This window comes from Leptinotarsa decemlineata, unplaced genomic scaffold (genome assembly GCF_025532065.1).
Source record: "Leptinotarsa decemlineata unplaced genomic scaffold, Ldec_3_MD MMD2_P_RNA_scaffold_11, whole genome shotgun sequence".
NCBI classification, from domain to species: Eukaryota; Metazoa; Arthropoda; class Insecta; order Coleoptera; family Chrysomelidae; genus Leptinotarsa; species Leptinotarsa decemlineata.
The window spans coordinates 5846921-5871665 of NW_027412525.1; the positions used below are offsets into that span (position 1 = coordinate 5846921).

Sequence of the window (24745 nt, forward strand, 5' to 3'; positions counted from 1 at the left end):
CACTACATATACGTGTTGGATATCCGCCATGAATTCTGCAATTATATAGTTGGAACATGAACAGGAAATCGTCGTTAGAGCGGAACTGTAACAGTAAATTATTCTCGGAATTGAATAATTAAGTATATAAAAATTTGTAATTCGATATTAGACGTGCATACGTCATTTAGCATTTTAGGGAAATTATGTTACTTGAACTGGTTTTTAAATCTAGAGCTAGAGATATCGAAAGAGAACATTGAATTCGTGGACTTCCTCTTATCTCTTCAAATATAAACAAAGGGATGCACATTTTAAAATTATTTCTAAAAGCAATAGATTACACTGTGACTGAATGGAAGCACCCTGATGAAATAAATTTTTTTCTGCCAATTGGATTTTCTGTTCATTAGCTAGACAAATTTTTATTCTTTTGTCAAAAGTTAATAAAAAAATCTTTCTGAAATTTGATTCCACTATAAGATACAGGTAGTTTTGAAATAGTTATGTCAAAATTACATCGAAATGCGTTCCTTATTAATGATATAGCTATGAAGGAATATAATTTGAAAAGTATGTCATTTAATTATCCCACCAATTCAATTTTAGAACGCTCTAAATTACCACTATTCCACTGAATTGGTTTTGGTTAATCATTGTCCAGAATTTTATCGAAATCTATTCATTAATAAAAAGTGTTAGAGTAGTGAGATAATTTCAATAGCTTAAATATTTAAGATAATGATTGCATTAGATGTATTTGTGGTGACCAACGTTTGGACGATTGAATGCTGTTGCTGTATGTGTTAAATTTGGCCAGTTTCATATTTTTAAGTTTTCAGCTTGTTTCTTTTATTTATTTATTTATTTATCTATTGTTTTCAGTTACAGTTCCATCAAAATCTTTCAGTTTTATCATTAATATATAGGTACTCCGATATTCACTGATACTGATGACAAAATAATGGTTATCATGTATAGCAAAAAATTTGGAGACCCATCTTCTTGAACTTGAGGGTTTCTATCCATCACTGAAAAATAAGATTTTGCGAAAATCTTGTACTCACAAATAGTTCACTAAGAAATCAAAAATATTATTGGATAAACGGATCACAACCAAGCCATTTGCTTTGATGTTCAACGGTAAAGTTTTTCAGAAAACAGGAAACACAAAATTCTGTTCATAGGTAAAATACGACTTCAGTTCCCCTTCAACGGCTTTTATTTCCATTCTTTGTTCAGTACAAATGCGAAACGCCAAGCAGAGTACACCTGCTAGTATATAACATGCACTTCCACCTTGCTTCCTTCTCTAACATCAGACGAGAACGGCGCGCGACATATTTTTATTTTATATCGAGTGCATGTAATCGCATAAGAAAATTTCGTTGTGTTCGACTGTTTTGAATTCAGAATAATATTTACAGAATCTTTTACTCCACTCGTTGATAAATATAGTGACGTCCATTCAGATGATTTATTTGGATGGATTTTCATCGCCCTTTTTAAGATATTGGTAATGTCCATTACTTTAGACCGTAGTTCACTTGAAAGAGAACATTATAATTTTAGCTACACTTGATATCAAATTTATTGGGATATGTCAAATATAATATCAGTTAGTCATACAATAGTGATTGAGTGGTGGTCCGGTTTCATATTTCATTGTTGGTTAATCATGATTCCCGTCATAACTGTCAATGTCAGTCGAAATTTAACATATTTGAACCCCTCCAATGATTGAAGCTTATAATCAAATTACAAAAGCCGGCCTTGATTCAGTCGTCATTAATTCCAAAATGAACCGTACATTGAACCGCAGAAATTCCATGTGGCACCATCTAATACTGAAGAATAAAGTTGAGAGACATGACTGAAATTCAGTGGTGCCAACAATGAAATTTGAAGTTGTCATAAATACCTGTTCGTATTTATCTATTTTAAAGTTTAACCAGTTATATGATATCAGTTACAGAACTATAATGAAAATTTGAAAATTTTTAAAATGACGCTGGAAATCTTTAACATTTTTCATTAAAAAATTATCGCTAATCATACAACAGCAAATGCTCTCTATTTTCACCAGAATGTAAGGTCAGTTTTTTGAGAAATTGGTCTTACATGTTGATACGACCGTGTTAACTTGTATAGCTGCATTTTCAGGACGAGGCAAGCGAAATAATATTAATTTATTCACCAAAGACAATCAGTTACAAAAATAATTCAACAAGTAGGCTGATAGATGTCAAACTCCCACGCAAGTCTAGGCTGTGTACGTGAGAACGTATTGAAGAATATCTGTATAAATCATTATTGCTGTGAGTACATTATATTTAATCGTTTTTCATGTTTTCATTCGGTGAATTATTTTTATCGTTTTAAATATCCATTATTTTATTTTCAATCTGAAGAGATGAGACGAGGTGAGACGTTTTAATTGGCTTACTCAATATCTATCATACTTATGATGCACTGTTTGGAACCTTTGGTGTAGTAATGAATATTACTGGAGTTTTTTCCTAACACCAAATCGTTATTTTTAACACCTCGACACGTGTTTCGATCACCAAGTGATTTAATCTTCCTCTTTAAAGATGATCACTTGGTGATCGAAACACGTGTCGAGGTGTTAAAAATAACGATTTGGTTTTGGGAAAAAACTCCAGTAATATTTATGATATCTATCATATTGAAAAAACCAACAATTTTTGACCAATCTAATACATTTTGTGATAGCTGCATGTTCATTATTCGAAATAACAGCGAAAATCACAAAAATTATTATTTGACATGTGAAGAATGACAGTGTTCAATTTGACAACCAAAAATGTTCGAGAAAAACTTTAGAAAAACTATGGAAACACAAACTTCATTACAATTTCATAGTAATTGTTATAGTTCAGGAAATGTTTCAGGTCATACGACTAGAATCTATTTTGCTAATCTCAACTAGTTTTCTGATAAAGTCCAAAAAGTCTTTTTCATGAAGCGAAAAATATTCTCTTTTCATCTGTTACCACCTTTTTAGACAATGTTAGTCCGAACTTGTAACATTCACTGAAACACATTTTCAACCACTTTCAAACATTGGTAGGTATCCGATTATAGTTTGAAAGAAATATATGCAATTGAATTGGCCTACTGAAAAGTCTACTTTTGGTCGTAGTATTCATGTTATTGTTTCACAGAATGAAAAACTTCTTTTCCACCAAAAGAAGCCTTTTTGAAGGCATGTTCAAAATAATATCGTCGCTTCATTAGAGTTTCTGTTATTATTTGCAATATTATGAAAAGGCAAAGTCAAGGAATGAAAATCACACTGATAAATTTCGAAAATTTCACGTAGTTTTTTACCCTAGCATGTAGGAATTTGTTTATTCCCACAAAAAATACAACTTGTAAATACAACCTTCTTTTGAAAAGAAAAACGTTAAACATGTACCTAATCAACTCTATTAAAAATACTTTTCGTATATCAGAACAAAATACTGTCTCATGAGGGACGCTGCCCTCCGTCCTCCCCAGAGAACGTACACAAACAATTATTTTGAATAAATACTAATTTTCACTTCCAAAACTTGTGTGAGATACTGAATGTGTAACTAAAATTGACTGCTTTAGCACTTCTCAATATACGAATTATGAAATAAACATAGATTCTGAAAAAGAAAATGATGAACTGTGTCAGATAGTATTTTTTTCATGTCATGGGAAAAGTATTTTTAATAGAATAATTTTACGCCAGAGGTTAAAATTCAAATTGCAAATAAACGGAGAAAACCCATTTAGGACCAAATGGTTGCGCATGGGTCATTATTTCTTGTCTGTTGTACAGCATGTTTAAAGAAATAATTAATTACATTTGTCATTTAAGTAAAATAGTAATTTTTTAACTCTGCCAGCAAAAGCAATCAATTTTTTCTCAAGAGAATGTAACTAGTTGATGTTGGGTTGATTATGTAACGTTACATGCATGATGGGCTGCGAATAGTCATGATTCTCCATAAGTGACTCGGGGAGTTATTACCATTGCCTACTCAAAACACGAGGATAGTGACCAAAGCAGTCAATGTCATCAACATAAAAAATAATGAAAAAATCTCTTGTAAAAGTGACTTTTAGTTGCATAAACAATTGTGTTTGTGAAACTGAGTAGTTGCTGGAAAATATACAATATTCAGGAAATTTAACTTTTGAAAAGAAGGTTACATTTTATCAATTTTTACAATAATTTTTCCGGGAATCTTTTCATAAAAAACCTTAATATCCCACACAAGAACAGCAAACCGCATTCTTGATGCAGACTGTACCCATGGGAGCTCCAGGTGGTTCGAAGTGAATTATTATAATAATGTTGGTTATCGTGGCATGAGCGCAATGCAACAAAACATCGGCCGTCCGGCGGTTCGTGTCCGGCCGAACTTGCAAACCGTGCAAACGTATTCCTCGAGCGTAACCTGAGGAGACTTCAGACTTCATTCGAGGTTCCCGCCTCGTCTTCAATAACTGCATACGCCTCCGTTCATTAAACTTTTATCAGAGCAGGCTGGGGAACATTCCTTTAGAAAATTAACGTGAGGATAACTTCTAACCTGACCATTTCTCGATGGTGACGTACGATGTTCGTTGTTACTTTCTGTACATATTCAGGAATATACTTGGAATGCCATTCAACATCCATACATTGTAACGTTTTTCCAAATTAAGACCTCCCACTATGCACAAACATAAACATAATACACTTATTCAAAAAACACTTGAAAAAAAAAATTAAACGGACAAGGGGGGTCTTGGGAGGGAGGGTCTTCACAACCCTAGAATATGAAGTCAATATATTCACCTACTACAAAATGGCGGAACATTTAATAATTTCCTGAAGACGAATATATTAATATCGATATTTCTAGAAATATTCCTTTATATCTGCCATATGGCAATTTCAACAACCGATAACGTTTGTTAAGTTATTTTTTCTTTATAAAAACGACAAAAAATGTCAGTAAGACAATGAACATCATTGTTTAGTTAGAATATTCTCATTTAGTTTTCGGTTTTACTAGTAGAAAGATACCACGTCAACAATCTCTAAAATGGTCAATTCTCGTCCATTGGAAAAAAATTGAAGCGATTTTTATTTACGGTGCGACGCGTAACTTTCTCGAAAGGATTTTCAATGAACGTTTTCCAAATCGGCCTATATGTAGAAAATATTTGAGGGAACTTGTATCCAAATTCACAACTACCGGTAGTGTACATAACAAAAAGCCCCCAGGTCATCCGTCCATTCCGGAAGAACAGCAAGGGCAAATAATTGGTGAGATGGTAGTAAATCCTGAAAAATCTACTTATTCCGTCGCGAATGTTTGTGAGGTTTCTCTTCTACTGTGTGGTGACCTGTGAAGAGGAATAGGTATCATCCATACAAAATTAAAATAGTACACCAATTAACTGAAGATGACCCTGATTGATGAACTGAATTCTGCGAAATCATGACGGAAACCATTGTAAGACATCCATCCTACCTATCTCCACAATATTTGTTTCAGTGACGAATGTACATTTCTTTTAAACGGCAATGTTCACAGACAAAATTGCCGTTATCCGGGAAACACATACCCAATATCCAGAAAAAATTAACGTTTGGACAGAAATATTGGGAAACCATATTGTAGGACCTCTACAGAATGGCCAGCCCGCTTGCCAGATTTGACACCTTTGGACTTTTTATGGGTCTATTTGAAGCAAAAGGTGTACGTAACTGAACCTGCTTCAATATTGGATATACGGCAGAGAATAATAAATATTTGTAGAGATATTGACTTTATTGTGATCAAAAATGGTCGGCTTGAAAAATCGGATAGGCTGTTCATATGTCAAGAAGTTCGAGGCAACCGTTTCGAGCATCTTCTGAATTGACCTCAAGCTTATTACCTCATATTATGCAGTTAAATGTCAATGTATTCAGGCAATTATTAAAAGTTCCGCCATTTTGTAGTAGTTGAAAATATTGACATTATATTCTAGGGTTGTGAAGCATTTGTCAGGAGCTTCAAGAAAATGTGTCAGAAGACCCCCCTTTCCATTTAATATTTTTCCCAGCGCTAGTAGTTCGGTAAGGACAAACACTGCCTAATCGTCATATAAACATATGGTGAAGTACAATTAAAAAAAGATTGTTTTTAACAGAAGAAGATGTTCCTGGAGCAAAACTAAAATTTGCAGCTGTAAAGGATAACAATGTCGTAACATTAAAACGTTGGCTTGCATGCCGTAAAGTAACTGAAAAAAAAAAGTGAATTAATAGACAGGTTAGTATACAGACTCTAGTAAAAGAGTAGCGGTAGATTCAAACTGTAATAAAATAAATTTAAAATAATTATGATGTTCAGATTTATTTCCGAGTAAAATATTAATCAAATATATATGGTAATGAAATAAATTTAATTAAATATAATAAATGAATATAGTTTAATAAACGGTTGAGGTTATATCTCATTCTAATCAATGGTAATTAACTATGAAAAGTTTCCTATTCATTTCATGTTTAGAGCATACATATGAATATTTATTTATTTTTTGAACTGTTAAATTCACTCTCCTCGAAGCATGTATCCATTTCTCACATCTAACCTCATTAACATGAGGTTTTCTAAATTGTATAAAAATCACGTTTCAAAAAAAATAAAATTTGTTTTCCGTTAACCAGCTGTCGCACCCATACGAACGACAACCCTCAGAAGTCGAAACTTGTGCAAGCTAAGGATTAACAAGGTCTTACCTTTTAACGTGTGATTCCTAACACGGGTTGGACGATAGCAAGTGAAGATCGATCGTTCAGACTAGGGCTTGAACCACCGACCAACACGGCAGTCAATTCGAGTGAGTCAACAAATCACCCACGCCGAACCGCTTGGCTACCGACCGACTTCCGGATATCGATTATCCGACGTACAATTGCAAAGCAGCAATGCTTTGTTGACATTATACTAGCACAAAATAATTTTTATATCAGATTTATATTTTTAAATAATAAATTAATATTACGTAAATAACACTGTTTTATATGTGAATAGTTTATGTTTGTCCATACTACTAGTGCTGCCTCTCGTGACACGATCGCTGTACTATTCTCAGGAAAAAGGCTCATTAGGCAGAGGTTTTGAGAGCACTCATGTTGTTTGTATTAAAAACATTAGAAAGAAAATACTTGACAAGCATATTAGGGATGTATCATTGGCCAAGAGACCGCTACATCGAGAGCAATATACTTACAGATCAGATATGTCGAAGGAAACAACTTTATGTCGGATCACATAAAGATTACACTATGGTTATTAGAAGAAAGTACTTTTAGCTGTGTTTGTTATTTGGGGTGCATTCTATATAACATGCATGCATGCAGCCGATAGAAAAATGGTATAAACGACTATTTTGCTGAAATCACTAGTACCATGGGTAGCAAGGAGTTGCCTAAATACCTTTTTTTGAACTTGTGAACGGTCGAGTTATTATGCCATCTCGGCCGTAATGGATATAAAGTAGGCTGAGGGAAGTGAATATAACATAATGCCATCCAAATTGACCATTCACCAAGAGGACCAAGATGGAGAGACTAGGAACTTTGAAACTTTCAGGTGGAAACATATTATTACTAATAAAGTGATAACACTCCCCAGTCTGACCTGAAACCAACATTGAGACAGGATAAAAAAGCGGGCATATCTACTGAAAATCATGTAGGCTGAAACCAGGCAGCATGTATAATACTAAACAGCACTCATAATACTAAACTCTGTTCATCCAAACAACTGAGTGCTCCAAAACATTATCATGTATAGTGCACGTGATCTCCCAGACAAGGCTGTTTGTATAGAGTCGCACTATGGAAAGACCAAAATGTCATTTTTTAATAAAATGCGGCTGGGTATAGGAAAATTATTCAAAGTTTAACTAATGAAGAAAACAAAAACAATTTTGTGTATTTAACATAAAATGAACTATAAAAAATGAGGTAATTTAATTTCAGCAGCACACACTGGTAAACAGTTTAAGCGTATAAATTACAAAATAATAATAAAATAACTTGTCATTTTAGACCGATTACTGATTCTGAAAAACTGCTACTAGAAGAATCATCATCATTAAGATTAATTATCAACGGATTTCTGTCAACTAAATTATCCATTGGATAGTCTAATGTTAACATTTTCTTTTCTACTTTATCTTTCACATGCCCTACGCAATTATTCCATTTTTCAGCGGTAATAGACGAAACAGCTTCATTAAACATTTTTTTAAGATCACAAAATTTAAAAGTAGTATTTTTTTTGGCAACATAGTTTTTTATGTCTGCTCAAATAAGCTCTATTGGGTTGAGCTGGCAGTGGTAAGGGAAAACTGCTAATTTGTGTCCCTACACTCCTCCTAAAATATTTTCCTATACAAGTAGCCTTGTCTTGGAGATCACGTGCATTATGTATGATAATGTTTTAGAGCACTATGTTGCTTAGATGGATAGAGTAAAGGGGTATAATTTGTTTTGTCATAACGGAAGCAATAAAAATTCACAAAAGCAGCATAAGGGACGGAAGCAGGAGTATACAACGAAACTACGGATCAATATTTTTACAGATAGCCAAGTTGCATTTTATGAAGGGACCATCAGAGCCAAGAACCGATAAACTCTGTTACAGCAGAACAAGGATAGGCTCAGAATAATTACAGACTACTCAAAATCATATAATGGAAACCTTAGCAGAGGCAACCCGTCATGACAGGAAGAGGTAAATTTGTTTATTATTTTATTTCTATTCAAAAATGAATTTGAAATAAAATTTAACTTTTATAGCGCGCCTAAGAAAATAAATCCAGAAACAAAGTATCAACAAACCTGCTAATCCTACTTGAAATGAACTAATAAACTGGATTTGTGTTTTGTTACTCCTAGTCAAGATCGCTTGAGTTCACCATGTCCCTATGGAAAGTTATAAGAACTCAAATAATATAGACCAGTTGCTGTACTCTCTGTTAATAAACTTTGTTCGTGATTACCATTGATACTATTATGGCATTGAACTTAAAAATGGTGTTTCCCAAAATAAACCAAACAGAAACTAAAAATACTTTCCTCACAAAATTTTCTATGAAATAAATATACCTCTTAATACAGTTAAAACTAGATTCATTTGAACTTCTCGAAAATACTAAGTGTGATTTTCATGTTGTAACTATGAATGTAATTATCTTAAAAAATAATAGTTTAGCCTTCTTGCTTTTCATTAGGATTGATGTTTTCCACGGACTGTTTGACAGTATATTCCTGATTTTAATGAGTGTCATTTACAAAAGCGTTGACCGTATGAAAATTCAACTTATGGAATAACGGTTGTTGACCTGAAGATCAAATCGGCCTCATCGTCAAGTGTAGGTTGATGAGGTAATTTCAAATAGTTTATGAGTTTCTTAATGGTAGAATGGATAAGACAATACAGTGCATTTCGATGACGCTTTGGTTAGGAAAATATACAGAGTAAACAGTAAGTCGAAGTGAAATTTTGTTGGGTTTCGATTTTTTTTTTTAAATGTTATGAAATTTAAAAATGAAAAGTTATTAATGCTCTTACCCATTACTCGATGAAAATTAATAACATCACCTACCATTCACTAACCCATTCAGACACAACTATCAACAACCATTCTAATCATCCCCATCAACATGAATTAGTATGATTCACAGCCTTATCAGTATTTCGATGTCCACAGAGAATTGAAAAAAAATGGATAAATCAAACTGCAGTAAATAACAACTATCAAATATGACTATCACATCCTTGAAAAAAATTATTCAAAAAGCCATTAACCAAGTATACCTACCCTCACATCGAAGTCAATATTATAAAACACTAACATATACCGAAAAAAATTAAAGGACTTTCTACTAACTAACTAATCAGAACATTAACATAGCATACAAGACTGGTAACACCTTAGGTAAACATATAATGAACAAGTTAAACATTACCAAGGTAAATGAATCAGGTGTCTACAAGATAGCGTGTGGATCGTGTCCAAAAATTTATATAAGAAACAACGTCTAGAAATTTGAAAAGAGAATTTCAGAACGCCAACCATCGAATGTCTTACTGAAAGACCAACAAGAACTTAATCACTCACCATGATGAACTTGCTTGGTAAACATGGCGCCGAATGGCAGTAAAAGTTCAGAACTCCTTCTATATATAGAAAGCAGTATCAACTTTGATTTTTCAAATGGAACACTCTGTATATAATATTATTTTTGGAATCTCCAACAATTGCCCGACAACTTTTCTTGATATTTCCCTATACCTATCTGTTACCGTTTTCGAAATAAAAATTAATTTCAATTTTTTTCTTCAAAAATCATGACTTCTAAAAATGCCGATATCTTTTAGTTAAGAAGTACTATGATATCGAAATTTGGTTTGGAGTTAGGTGATACTTGGACACTTCCCACACGTCAGCCTAATCTCCGTTACTTCAATAGAGGGTGGTAAAAAAATACAGTTTTTTCGTTTGCTTGAAAAAGTTGCTGAAATTTGATTATTTTAAATGGAACACCCTGTATATTATTGAAAATTCGGAAAGCTGCTGAAATTTGCTTCCTTTCTATGTATATCATACCTATACCTAACTAGTCAAGTTTCGGACTTATGAACATTTATTTGTGAAAATGTCCCTTCAGAATGGTATTTCCATTAGGTATTTGGTAAGCAGGCCATGATTACTATTTGACAGTAGCGTTGTGACATTCTCCTAATAATATCGACATTTTCGTCACTTCAGAAGTTGCAAATACCTTCAAAACGATGGAACAAAACTATTCAAACAAAGTTCTTATGAATTTGTTTATTATTTTTGGACAGTGTGACAAAATTATCAGCAGAACATGTAGAAAGTTCAATGAAATGTATCCGAATCTACCGCCAATGAACCTCAAGAAATTTATACGAATTCAGAACAATTTCAATGCATTTGGATCAACTTTAAAAGCACCAAGAAACTTGCCTCGACCCTTAACTTTCGAAGACAACCAGATTAATGTCTTAGCATATTTTCACGCATTTCCCGAGTCATCGATAAGAAGTGCTGAAGAAGATTTGGGTATAAAATATTCATCGGTTCAAAGAATCTTGCGAAGACATAAAATGCATGATTATAAATTCACCAAAATTCAAGCAATGAAGCCTCAAGGTCCTCAACAGAGAGTAGAATTTTGTGAAATGTTGTTGACACGCATTCAAGAAGATCCACTTTTTTTAAATAAAATTATTTGGACTGATGAATCGAAATTTTCGAGAGAAGGGATTTTCAATAGAAAAAATCGTCATTATTGGTCCAGTGAAAATCCTCACGTCACAAAAGAAGCCGGATTTCAAGAAAAAGTTAGTTTTAATGTCTTCTGCATGTTGATGGACAACAAATTGAGGTACGTGATATACGAGGAGTCATTAACATCCAGAAGCTACCTGAATATTTTGGAGAATACTGTAGACAGTTTCGTGGATAATCTGCCACTCGAAGATTATCGAAACTGTTGGTACCAACTAGACGGAGCTCCTGCACATTGCACAAGAGAAGTGAGCGCAGAACTGGATAGACTATTTGACGATCGGTGGATGAGGCGCTTGGGACCATGGAATTGGCCAGCGAGATCACCCGATCTTAATCCATTAGATTTTTATTTGTGGGGAATGTTTAAAGAAAAAGTTTACAAAATACCCGTGCGTTCGAGAGATGAATTGTTAGAAAGGATTGCCCAAACATTTGAAGATTTGGATCCCAATTAAATCAGATCTGCCACCACGAAAGCAGTCAACACCCGCATTTTAAAGTGCTTGGAAGTGAACGGCCAGCGATTCGAACATATTTTGAAATATTCCACATGATTGTTTTACTTTTTTATAATTATTCATATCAATATTTCCAATTTCAAGTTTCTTGGTGCTTTTTTAAAGTTTATCCAAACATATTGAAATTGTTCTGAATTCGTATAAATTTCTTGAGGTTCATTGGCGGTAGATTCGGATACATTTCATTGAACTTTCTACATGTTCTGCTGATAATTTTGTCACACTGTCCAAAAATAATAAACAAATTCATAAGAACTTCGTTTGAATAGTTTTGTTCCATCGTTTTGAAGGTATTTGCAACTTCTGAAGTGACGAAAATGTCGATATTATTAGGAGAATGTCACAACGCTACTGTCAAATAGTAATCATGGCCTGCTTACCAAATACCGAATGGAAATACCATTCTGAAGGGACATTTTCACAAATAAATGTTCATAAGTCCGAAACTTGACTAGTTAGGTATAGGTATGATATACATAGAAAGAAAGCAAATTTCAGCAGCTTTCCGAATTTTCAATAATATACAGGGTGTTCCATTTAAAATAATCAAATTTCAGCAACTTTTTCAAGCAAACGAAAAAACTGTATTTTTTTACCACCCTGTATTGAAGTAACGGAGATTAGGCTGACGTGTGGGAAGTGTCCAAGTATCACCTAACTCCAAACCAAATTTCGATATCATAGTACTTCTTAACTAAAAGATATCGGCATTTTTAGAAGTCATGATTTTTGAAGAAAAAAATTGAAATTAATTTTTATTTCGAAAACGGTAACAGATAGGTATAGGGAAATATCAAGAAAAGTTGTCGAGCAATTGGTGGAGATTCCAGAAATAATATTATGGTAAATTTTCGATATGTGGACACCCGGCGATTTTGAAAAAAATTTTGACTGTACTTACGTATTTTGATGCGTAGATTACGAATCCGAAAGAAAAAAGCGGCGCTCTCCCTTATTTAAAAAGTTACGGCCTTTCAAAGTTCAGAAAAGGGCAACTTTTCAGCCTTCTTTTTCACTAAATAAACTATTTAAAAACACAAGCATTTATTCACTAGGTCACCTTTACACCTTATTCCTCCTTCTTTAACACTTTTCACTTCAATAATCAACATTTTTCTTATAAAAAACTTAATTTAAAAACGAATGCTTCTCCTGGTGACATTATTCTATTTTTAGGTTAGTTACTAGTGACATTTCAGAAAAAAGTGGTTGGTATTTGCCGTCGCCTACTATTTCAAATTCGTGATACACCACCAAAAACCAATTTACGATCTAAAGAATGAAGGTAAAAAACATTTGAATTACTTCAGGAATATGGACTGCATCAGTCGTACCAACCATATCATTAACCTTAAAAACGTAAAATACAGTGATATGTAACCAAAAAGCAGCTCCGTACATTTTTTAACATTTTTATAAGAAAAATGTTGATTATTGAAATGAAAAGTGTTAAAGAAGGAGGAATAAGGTGTAAAGGTGACCTAGTGAATAAATGCTTGTGTTTTTAAATATATATATATATATATATATATATATATAAGTAGTTGTTTACAGCTGATTCTCGGCCTCCCCCCACCACTATGACGTATTAATTGCTTTTTTTATTGGTTGTTGTTTGGTGAAGTTTTTTTGTTGTGCAGTGAAGTCAAGGCGTTGTGACCTTGAAGTGTCTGGTGCATGGATCGTTCAGATTTTTTTTTCATATGAGATTTTGTGTGTTTATGTGTGTGTGTGTGTGTAGGAGAATGCACGGTACAGGGTTTCATCATGTGCTTGTTTGTCTATGTACAAACATACGTCTGCATACTTCGAAGATCCTCCAAGTAATAAATGCTCCATCGGTGTTAGGGCACCAAGTTAGTAGTGGAGTGACGTCACAGCAATAACCGTTCAACGGCTAGAGAGCGACATGTTCACTCCACGACGTGTGGCAGAGTAATGCGTATTCATCGGTCTGCCCTCACCTCTCCCGAAGCGATGAAGGTTCGCTCTAGCCCCGCTATCGATGGTGACACAACGGCAGCCGAGGACCGTTTGCCTAGCGTCTACCCTCTCCGAGACCGCAACGACCATTGCTTGCTCGTACCGGCAACTGTTATCGCATCAAGTTGGGAGATGGGCTTGGCTGTGACGTCAGGCATCTCTAGTGGATAGCAACTAGCAATGTGAATCTTTCACGGTTTCATGGTGGGGGTGACTCACACTGTTTAATATAAAAGAAATGCCTGGCACACTATGAAATCAGTAGACGAATATATCTGCAGCAGTTAGCAATTGGTAGAGTGTTATTCAGTTCGTAATAGAAGGAAGACGGTGAGTGTATTTGTCTGTTGGAAATTGTTTATATTTTCATATATATTTTCATCATGTCCGTTTCAAAAGTAGACTTGAATAAAATTAATAATTTGATTGTACAGGAGGTTGAAATACTAGAGCAAAAGGCCTTATCATCATTGCCAATTGATGAAGTGTACATAATTAAAAATATGTCAACTTATTCTACACGATTTGGTAAATCAATTTTATTAACTTTGCAAGATGTGAGCAATGATAAATTATTTAAAACATGGCTACCAAAACGTATTTCGTTGCAATTCAGTGATGACGATATATCTTGTATCCACTCATCAGGTGGTAAATATACGATGATGTATTTAGGACAAGGCCAACAAAGTTTTGCTGGCATGAAAACGCGATCTCTAGTCAAATTCAATATGATTGAATAATAGTAATAATTTATAGTGAATTTCTTTAGGTCATAGCTTACAAAGTTTTTTTGGTGTGAAAACGATAACTCTAGTCAAATTCAATATGATTGAATAATAATAGTAATTATAATGAATTTCTTATTGTTTTATTAATATTCATATATTAGATGATAATTATATGGAAATATAAACATTACTAACTTAGTTGAATACACTCACTTTGTAACTACAAGTAAAATGGGAATGTGAGTATTATATCACTGAAAAATTGGAGGTTGCTTATTTTTTTTTTTATTCGATTTCAGTTCCACCATTTAAAGATGTGGATGCAGTACGCAAGTCAAGATTGGGTCGATATTGTAGATCTCAAATCATCGGTTCAACATTTGTCGTCTAAATTGAAGGTGTTGGGTGATGGAGCCGAACATGCAAGCGTTTATGATATGAGTGTATGCTATGATGAAAAACAAATCGAATTATGCCTTCGTGATGCTGAGAACTATTGGAGTGGTGCAGAAGTTTGCAACAAATTTTTGGATAATGAATTGGAATTGTGGCAACTTTGTGAGGTTATGATTGAACTGAACCTAAGAAGATTCCTGTATAGCCTCCAACCATACTTGCCAGAATGGATTATTCATCACTTTGAATTGAATGATGAAAATCGAGAGGAAATTGAAGATGGTCGCGAACATGATGATTATGAGGAAGAAGTTATTTTAGATAGTCTGTATGTTCCTGTAAATCATAAATAATGTCAAATAAAAAACTTTGTATTATTTTCATGTTTTATTTATTTAAATCTGATGAAATACAATAGAAAATGATTACAAAACAATAAATATGATATAAAATACAATACATGATATAAGTCAGTTACAAATAAAAAAAAAAAAAAAGATCATAAAACAGTACATGATAGAGTGAAAAAAAAAGTGTCAATATCTGCTATGAACTGAACCATCCAATGCATTGTATGTTAAAACTGTATCATGCAAAATTAATGCATATACTTTAGTGTTGTCTGGAAACTTGGTCTTCCTCGTCTCAAACTCAATCTTTATATCAATAGTTGATGATTTTGTTGCATTCGGTTGATGGGAACAATCGATGACGAATAGTGGATTCTCTCTAAATTGTCCAATGTCCATCAGAGGTTCACTCATATCTTTATCATAATAACTTCGCTGGAAACTCTCAAAAGCATAATAAGCAGGAGCATCAAGTTTTTTATCGAAATTCAAATTCCAACGCTCATATGGATAAACTTCAGAATTCAAGTATACTCGAATACTATTGATATCAGCAGTTGTGAATTTTGTAATATCTTGTGTTCTATCTTCAGATGTGGTAGTACTTTGGAATGCGATGATGACAAAACGAGGAGTTTCCAATGCGTTAGTTGTTTTGATGGCCCATATGTCTGAAGAAGTCCCACGTAATGATGGTAGTTCATAGAGGTCCCACATACGATACGCCAACTTGATTTTGGCATTCAGACCGCTTTTGTTTATTCTACTCAAAAGTTTGAGCTTGTGTTTATCATCTGGTACAATATGCCTTATTTTCCATTCGATTTTATTTATTTCCAAATCAGCATCAACCTCACCTATATATGAGTTTTTGAATGATCGAGCGATAATCAAAATCAATTCCTGTTTGGCATTCAAGATACTTTTGTTGTAATCTTCAGCAAAACCCATCAAATATTTCAGTGGTAGTTTTCCACTAAAAACATGACTGTTTGTATCCAAGATATCTTGCTTCAATTGTGAAAGTCCCCAACCAGATGTCAATAATGTGTTAGCATGAGATTGTCCAAATGATATCATGGTTTTCATTGTAGATGTTATCCCAGGTTTTCTAACAACAGCCACTTGTTCACCACCCATTTCATAACGAATTTCGTCAAAGAGAAATGCAATTGCATTATTCGAGAGATAGCATGTTTTCGCTACATCTTTGGGGGTGAATTTACCTTCTATGTAAATGAAGCTCTCGGCAATATCTAGTATAACATCTTGATTATTGATTGCAATTCTGATTTCATCCGAACGGTGAAGAATGTGGGATTCTTCACCATTTATATATGAACCAGATATTATATTGCAATCTAAGCGGATAAATCTCACAGTTGTAATGTTTATTGGTAATGATGATTCATGTATCTGATTTGGTGGAAATATTTCATGAGCGAACCCCATCATTTCTGCTATTGAATTTGGATGTGTCAGATCAATTTCATATTTGGATCGCATTTCACATTTGAATGTATTATTATTGGCGTGTAGATAGAAAATATCATCTGCAACGACATCATTTGGTTTTTTATCATGAAACAATCTGAACATGATATGTTTCTGTATGACGGCATTGATCTCTTCTATTTCATAAGCACCACATGGAATTTCAATTGTCAACTTTTGGGGTATCGATGAGTTGTCATTACTGATTCTAAAACTAACTAAGTTATTAGCTTCAGTTATATTATTGATTGTATTGCACCCATAGAATCCCAAAAGTCCTAATCCATAACGACTGTTCCTATCCAATTCAATTGGTGGAAAAAAATCCGCACTCAAGACACTTGTCCCGACAGCTTGTAGCTCGAACTTTCGTGACATGACTGATGAATATTTTGAAACACATTTCAATTTATCATTGTACACAGCAACAGCACATTTGAGACAATTTACACTTTTTGGAAGGTGTTGTATTGTAATAAGTATCATTTTTATTGATACCAATATTCACATCCTCTATATTACAAATACAACACATAGATTTCCGAGGTATAGGACCGTCATTAACATCCGATTCTGAATTTTGATCGTGGTGGTGGTGCTCATAACAATATCTATGTTTCATTATATCGATGTCATCTTGCAGATGCTTAGGCAACTTTTCCCAAACATATGCAATCTCATGTGCAACACATGCAAGTATCACTTCCTTAGGCATATTTGCAAGCATCACTTTATCCATTTTTTTCAAGGTACCATATTTTGAAAACATTCTAAGTGAAAACCCCATTCCCTTGATAGCCTCCCGATCCAGTTTTGGTGTTGAATCCATTTTTATTTGGAAAATTATTTAGAGAGAAACTGCAAGCACAAGTGACCACAGAGAACTGTATTAAATTTCTGTTGTCGATCATAGTTATATTTGATTTTTACATTCGAACATTTTCGAAAGAATCGAGTCAATTCCAATGGTGGGGGTAGATCTCCAAAACTATCGAAATATGTGACTTCTTTCCCACATTTTTTATATGCCACCCAATGTGTTCCTGGTCCACTTATTCCATCTAAATTAACAATAGCTGTCTCGTTTTGTTTTGGACCTGAAGATGGTAATCTATCACGCATAAAAACACCACGAAAATGTGGAATTTTCATTTTTTGTGCATAATAACTGAGATCGAGATCAGTAAGAGGCCTCTGAGGTAGGGGTTCAATTAGTTTTTTGTTTTGTTTGTGGCTTTGTATGGTTTTAAATATAGTCCTAAACCTTTACGGTATGGTTTGAGATATATTCCACTTCCGCGTTTGCCTAATGCTACAGCCTCCATGGTTTTATTGTGACGATTGGCTTCCATTAAAGCCGCTCTGCTGGCTTTTGCCGAATTCACGGCCTTGGTAATACCAGCAGCGGCTCCCGCCAAACTTCCTAGTGCGGATAGTCCAGCAAAAATTGGTATCAATGGTAAAAGTCCACCGATCTTGGGAACAGGAATTATGCGTGGTGTGCGGATTTTCTTCTTTCCACCGGCAGCTTTAAGGTATTTACGTGCCGCCTGCAATGCCACAGTGATAGCTTTTTTGCTATTATTCGTCACAAATTGATTCCCACCAGCTTTCTTCAATACATTTCGCACTTTATGGACTATCCCAGCACCAAATGCAACTTTTTTAATTTTATTTTTCTTCGTTTGTTTCCTCTTACATTTTTTCTTATTGGTACTACAACCCATACCCATATGTCTTTTCGCTTTCATAATGTTGGTGACAAGTAATGCAGCTGCTCTTTCCCCAATACTCGCGTCCTTCGATTTAACCCTATCCCAAGCGCTGTATTCAAGTTCTTTGTCGGCTAAATGTCGTGCTGCAAGATCGGATGGATGCTTAGAATATTGAATATCGTGTTTTTTGCATTCAATATCTAATTTATTGATTCCAGGGTCGTTACGAGCTAAACGTTGTTTCAATTTTGTACCCGGTCCACAGTATTGATAACCTCCGGGTAGATGTAATTCGAAAGGAAGTTTGTTTATTAAATCATTAACAAAACCACAACCTCTTTTAATTTTACGATCACTTTCAATACGTCCGTATCGTTTGATGGTACACATTGAAATGAATAAGCTAATAACATTTATATAGTCTCCAACCACGGCACGATGCGCATTGTAAAACAGAAAGAAAAGTTTGCTGTAGATAATCTAGATGAGAAATTTGGTTGTGGATTGAATGGACAAAGGGTATTCAGACATGGTCCACTACTTCCATCATCAGTTAGAGGACTCATTATAGGACCTTCAAATTGTGAAAAGACGAATGCAATGATATCACTATTAACACATCCACAAGGACTGAGATTTAGAAATGTGTATCTCTATTCGAAATCACTCAATCAACCTAAATATCAGTACTTGCGAAGTGTTTTGGAACCTATAAAAGGATTAGGTTTTTATACATTCAGCAATAATGCAGAAATAGTGGAACCCTCCGACGCTAAGCCTAATTCTGTTTTCATTTTCGATGATGTGATATGTGAAAAGCAAGATATTATTAGATCATATTTCTGTATGGGACGTCATAAGGATGTTGATTGTTTTTATCTAGCACAGACATATTCACGGGTACCCAAACAGTTAGTGCGTGACAATACCAATTTCATTATAATGTTCAAACAAGATGAGACGAATTTACATCACATTTATTCAGATCATGTTTCACCCGATGTAACATTCAAACAATTCCAATTGATGTGTGTTAAATGCTGGGAGGACCAATATGGATTTCTAGTCATTGATAAGGATACAAAAATAGATGAAGGTAGATATCGCAAAGGATTCGATAGTTTTATATACCCATGATCTTGTTTTTGGAACTTATTCGATCACTGAATATTGTAGTGGTCACTTCACCAACGAATTAAGCTTTAATTCAAAAAAAGGGCATTATGAATACAAAAAAAGATCCTGAAAATAAAAACAATGAAATAAATTTGAAACGTCAACTAGTAGAGACAACAGAAGCTGTCAGGCAGAAATTCAACTCTATCAAGAATGATAATATTGAAAATCGTACGACACTCGAAAGATTGTATGAGCCCATAATGAAACCATTGAATGTTTTATCATCAAACGCTACTTCTAAATCACCAGTGTTATCACCAAATCATGGAACTGTTCAATCTACTTCAAATTATCCCATGAGTACTCCAATAGGAAGAAAACAATTTTTTGGTAGTGTATCATCTGTGAATAGTGACACGAGCACACTTCAAGACGATATGAGAACAACTCTATTCGAAACACCATCATCGTCCCACATCGATTCCTCGGATCCTGACATCTCACCTGTTATGAATGAAAGTGGTGAAGATGTTTTGATGAAACATTTGAATAATATAAAATCTAGAAATCCAGCATATGATGGAACATTTGGCGTACGTATGGATCCAATTACACAAAAGCTGAAAATGGGAAGTCTAGTGGTAAATTTCAAAGATGGAAACATTTCATTTTGGGATGCTAATAAAGTGAAAAAATATGAATGCGCAGGTAGTCCAGAATTGTATGATATGATTTTTTTGAAGAATCCACAAGATGTTGATAATGAAGAAACTCGTCAAGTATATTCCAAAATATTGAAAATAACGAATGCTCCATATAAACAATATCATCTGAAGAATGGTTTTAAAAATACAAATTCTAAAAAATTTCGTGAAGTTATCAAACCTCTATTAGACTCACGACAATATCCAATAAGAAGTAGAAGTAAAATTGGTGGAGCACTCAAACGAGTGAAAATGGAGAAAATATATAATTCTAAACCTGTGAATTATGTGTACTGGAATTCACCGAAAGAGTTAGTTGCTCGCCTACGACTATTGGTAGCTTCGAAGTCAGCCGGACATACCGGACATGATAATGAAATAATTTCAATAATTGAAGAATTACGTGAAGAAGGTATAATATATTAACATATTCACATGTAATGATCACTGTCACATCATCATTCAATGCAGTAACATTATCACCTTTTCTCTTTAATCATATTGAAATAGAATGACTAATGAAATAAGTGATGTCAAACGACAAGTTGTTAATGAATTACATAAACCTGCAAGACGTAATTTTCGTAGAAGAATAACCACCATCAAAGGTTTTGCAGATCTATGGCAAATAGATTTAGCTGAACTGCAACCTTATGCAAAAAGTAATGAAGGATACCGATATATACTTGTAGTGATAGATTGTTACTCCAAATATCTGTGGACTGTAGCAGTTAAAGATAAAACAGGTAGTACAGTAACTAATGCAATGAAACATGTACTGAAAGAAGCCAAATACTCCCCCAAACACATACAAAGCGATCAAGGGAAAGAATTTTTCAATAAAAGCTTCTCATCTCTCATGCGAGAATATAATATCAATCATTATTCAACATTTAGCACAAAGAAGGCAGCTATAGCAGAAAGAGTGATTCGTACAATAAAGGCATGGCTCTACAAGGAATTTTCGATGAGAGGTCACCACAAATGGCTTGATATTCTTCCAATTATAACTAGTAGATATAATAATAAAGTTCATCGTACAATAGGTATGGCACCCATCAATGTTGATTCAACAACAAAATTAAAATTCAAGGGTATCAATGGAATTGGAGGAAGACAAAGTAAACCCAAATTCCAATTAAATGATATTGTACGTATAAGTAAATACAAACATATTTTTGAAAAGTCTTACACTGCGAATTTTACCACGGAGCTATTCAAGATTGTTAAAATTAATAAAACCATCCCAACGACTTATAATCTTGAAGATATGAATGAACAGCCGATTAGAGGATGTTTTTACGAAGAAGAGTTATTACGAACCGAGAATCCTGACGTATATCTGATTGAGAAGGTGTTGAAGAGAAGAAAAAATAAAGTATATGTAAAGTGGTTAGGCCTTCCTAGCGAACAAAATTCTTGGATTGATGAATCAAATATGGTTTAAATGTATATAATAGTGACTTTTATGAATAAAGTAATATTAAAGTTCATTATTGTTTTCATTTCAATTATAAGTATGTGAACTGAAAAATATTGCAGCGGTAAACATTGCCCCAGCCATTCGCAATGTTCTGTGTATACCAAACCAAATTAATTGTATACTCCATTCCCGCTTATATTTTTCAACTCACGATATTGAAAACACATTATCATTCCCAAAACTAATCGCCGTCACTTTGAAATGCAGTATCCAACTCTTTTTGCCAATTATCTCTCACTGATAATGCTGCCTCATAAAGCTTAGTCGACTCCTCAAGCTCAGCCTGAGCTTGCATTCTCGAACGTTGATGGAATTGCTTATCTTTACCAATTTTTGAACGGAGTTCATCAGCATCTTTAGACATTCTAGCCAATTCAACCTTCGCTAATGCAATCTTGGCATCTAATGCTTCAAGAGTTTCATTATTAGCATTAATAGCTCGCTCACTCTTTTCAAGTTCAGCAATAGTCATCTGTGCCTTTACAAGACGGCATTTTGCTTTCCTTTTCATTTCCCCAAACCGATGGAGGGGGCTGAAAAAAGATAGCGGTTCAGCTTTCAAATCACTCTTCATTTCTTTAGGAGTACCTTTTGGCTTCCTCTTCGATCTGTCACTTTTCGTTGCGGGTTTTTTCTGTCGCACAACACTTTTGGATTCTTTCTTTTCTTTAAAGTCAGTGACAATCGATGAAGATGCCTTAGTAACCTTCCTCTTGATTGTTCTAGATTTCTTATCAACACCAAGAGGAAGGGTAGATGAAGAGTGTTTGAGTGATGATAATTGCGAAACGATCGGATTTTCAATAATAATTTGCTCATTTGGTTCTGGCACATCTGCAAAGTTAACGAAGTCGTTAATATCAAAATCATTTATCGAATCTTGACTCGATAAATGTAATACTGGAATATTTTCAAAATCAGTCTGATCGATATCAACAAGTGGTGAACCATCTTCAGCAATCAATAGCGGCATAGAGCTCATGATTATTAAGGTCTGAGGAATGATATGTGATAGCAATAGAATGTGGATAGGAAAGGTGATGATGTTACTGAGACCTCACCATTTATAGAAGAAAATAAACTAGCGCATGCGCTCTTTCATCAACTGGCACATGCGCTCTCTCACTAAACTATTCACGCATGTAACAATCTTTGTCATTTAAGAGGAAAACTTTGTGTTGCATGCATGTATTTTTAAATGTTAGAAAATAATACAAATAAATTCAAAATATATATATTTATTAATAATAGAGGACAATAACGATAATAAAAAATGAAAAATGTTAATATGTCTCTGTGGATGTGGAACGTTCTTTGACTCTATTCCTCAATAGTTGTTGCTCGTGCGTCAAACACCAACATTGAAAAAAATGGATTCTCCTATTGGGGTAGAGTTGACCAACCTTCTCACACAGATCCCAAGTACTTCTACATGCATTGCATACATGATTCCAACAATTCATGGAATATGTATCACAACGCAAACAACGTTGCAGTGGAGTTGGAACGGCAGCACAGGTACCACAAATATTTCTACAGATACCTATATTGTTAAATATTATAGGTTCGGAACACTTCAGACACTGTAACTGTTGTTGACGATAATCCGATTTTGTTCGCTTCGGTGGATGAGAAGGAGGCGATAGTTGAATCCGCAACACGCAATCACTACACATACCAGTACATGGATTGATTGAATCCTTAGGTCTACTTATTTGACAAAAGTAGCACACAATAGCCCCTGCAATCATCATTGGGTAGACACACACTTTTGGTTTTTCATTCCACTCTTTTGGAAACGGCATTTTACTAATTCGATTAGAAATATTAAGAGATGACTTACAGAAACTCTGAATGCTCTCTCCTATACCTACGATCTCTATTTATACAAATCAACATCATGTGGAAGTATAGTGGGATAACTTGTCCTACTCTAAACGAGTCAAGTAGGAGTCGCATCACCTCCTATATAAGTTGACTTGCAAACCTAGAGTTCATTCATTCACTCTCTACAACTGTGAGCAAACAACAACAAGATGAATTCTGTAAAAATAAATGCTGCATTAAATAGAATAGCTGCTGTTGATGAAAACAATTGGATAGACGAATCAGATGATGAGGATGTCAATGTTCCGCTAGAGGAAGTAATAGTTGAAGCAGAAGATGTTGGAGTCGATGAAGATGAGATAGACGAAGTTGAAAACGAGGCCAACCAAAGCGACGAAGATGATGACGTGATGGAGTTTGAGAGGGTCATGGATGAAGAAGGAGATGATGAAGGGATAGAAGCTGACACAACTGAAGGTGATGGTGCTATGAGGATCGGTATGCGAACACTCAATGTCAGTGAGACACTGGAAGATCCCTTGGATTTGTATTGTGCATTGGATGCATACGTATTGATCAGCACAATAGATGGAGAGAACAAAAAACTATGTTGGTGCTGCTTTCGGTTTTATTCGCATAGAAACAATAATGGAGGGTGGTATGCCCATGTCAACACCCACAACACTGTCTCAATTATGGAAATGGGACAGAATTGGTGTGAAGCTTGCGAGAGGCCACTAACAAACTTCACCCGAGTATCTACATGTATTATATGTAATAATGTCCAACCTGTGGCACAATAACCGTGGACCTACTGGTCAAAAAAAAAACAACAGCCCTTTTCAGGGCTACATTATTCACACAAACAGTAGTTAGTTGTATTAGTATTCATAGATTATGTGACAAATGAATACTTTGACTAATAAAAGTCTAAGTTGGAAATTTGTTAGTCTTTGAATATCTATACATTATATGACAAATAAATTACTATTTGTTAGTCTTTGAATATCTATACATTATATGACAAATAAATTACTACTTTGACTGAAAAGTCGAAATTTGGAATTTGATAG

The 24745-nt window shown here is 34.3% G+C and overlaps 1 protein-coding gene across 5 annotated transcripts in view; it reads left to right on the top strand.

Annotated features, from left to right (window-relative positions):
* LOC111507540 (uncharacterized) overlaps positions 1-24745 on the top strand; it is a 209820-nt gene that overhangs the window by 12254 nt on the left and 172821 nt on the right. For 2 of the 5 annotated variants that reach the window (XM_074170405.1, XM_074170412.1), the window contains exon 1: positions 2207-2297. The exons of 2 other annotated variants lie outside the window; for them this stretch is intronic. In XM_074170405.1, coding sequence (XP_074026506.1) covers positions 2222-2297 — 76 coding nt within the window. In that variant the 5' untranslated portion in view covers positions 2207-2221. Of the gene's footprint in view, positions 1-2206; positions 2298-8734; positions 8763-24745 lie in introns of those variants that run through there. One more of the 5 variants, XM_074170422.1, reaches the window with a different exon arrangement.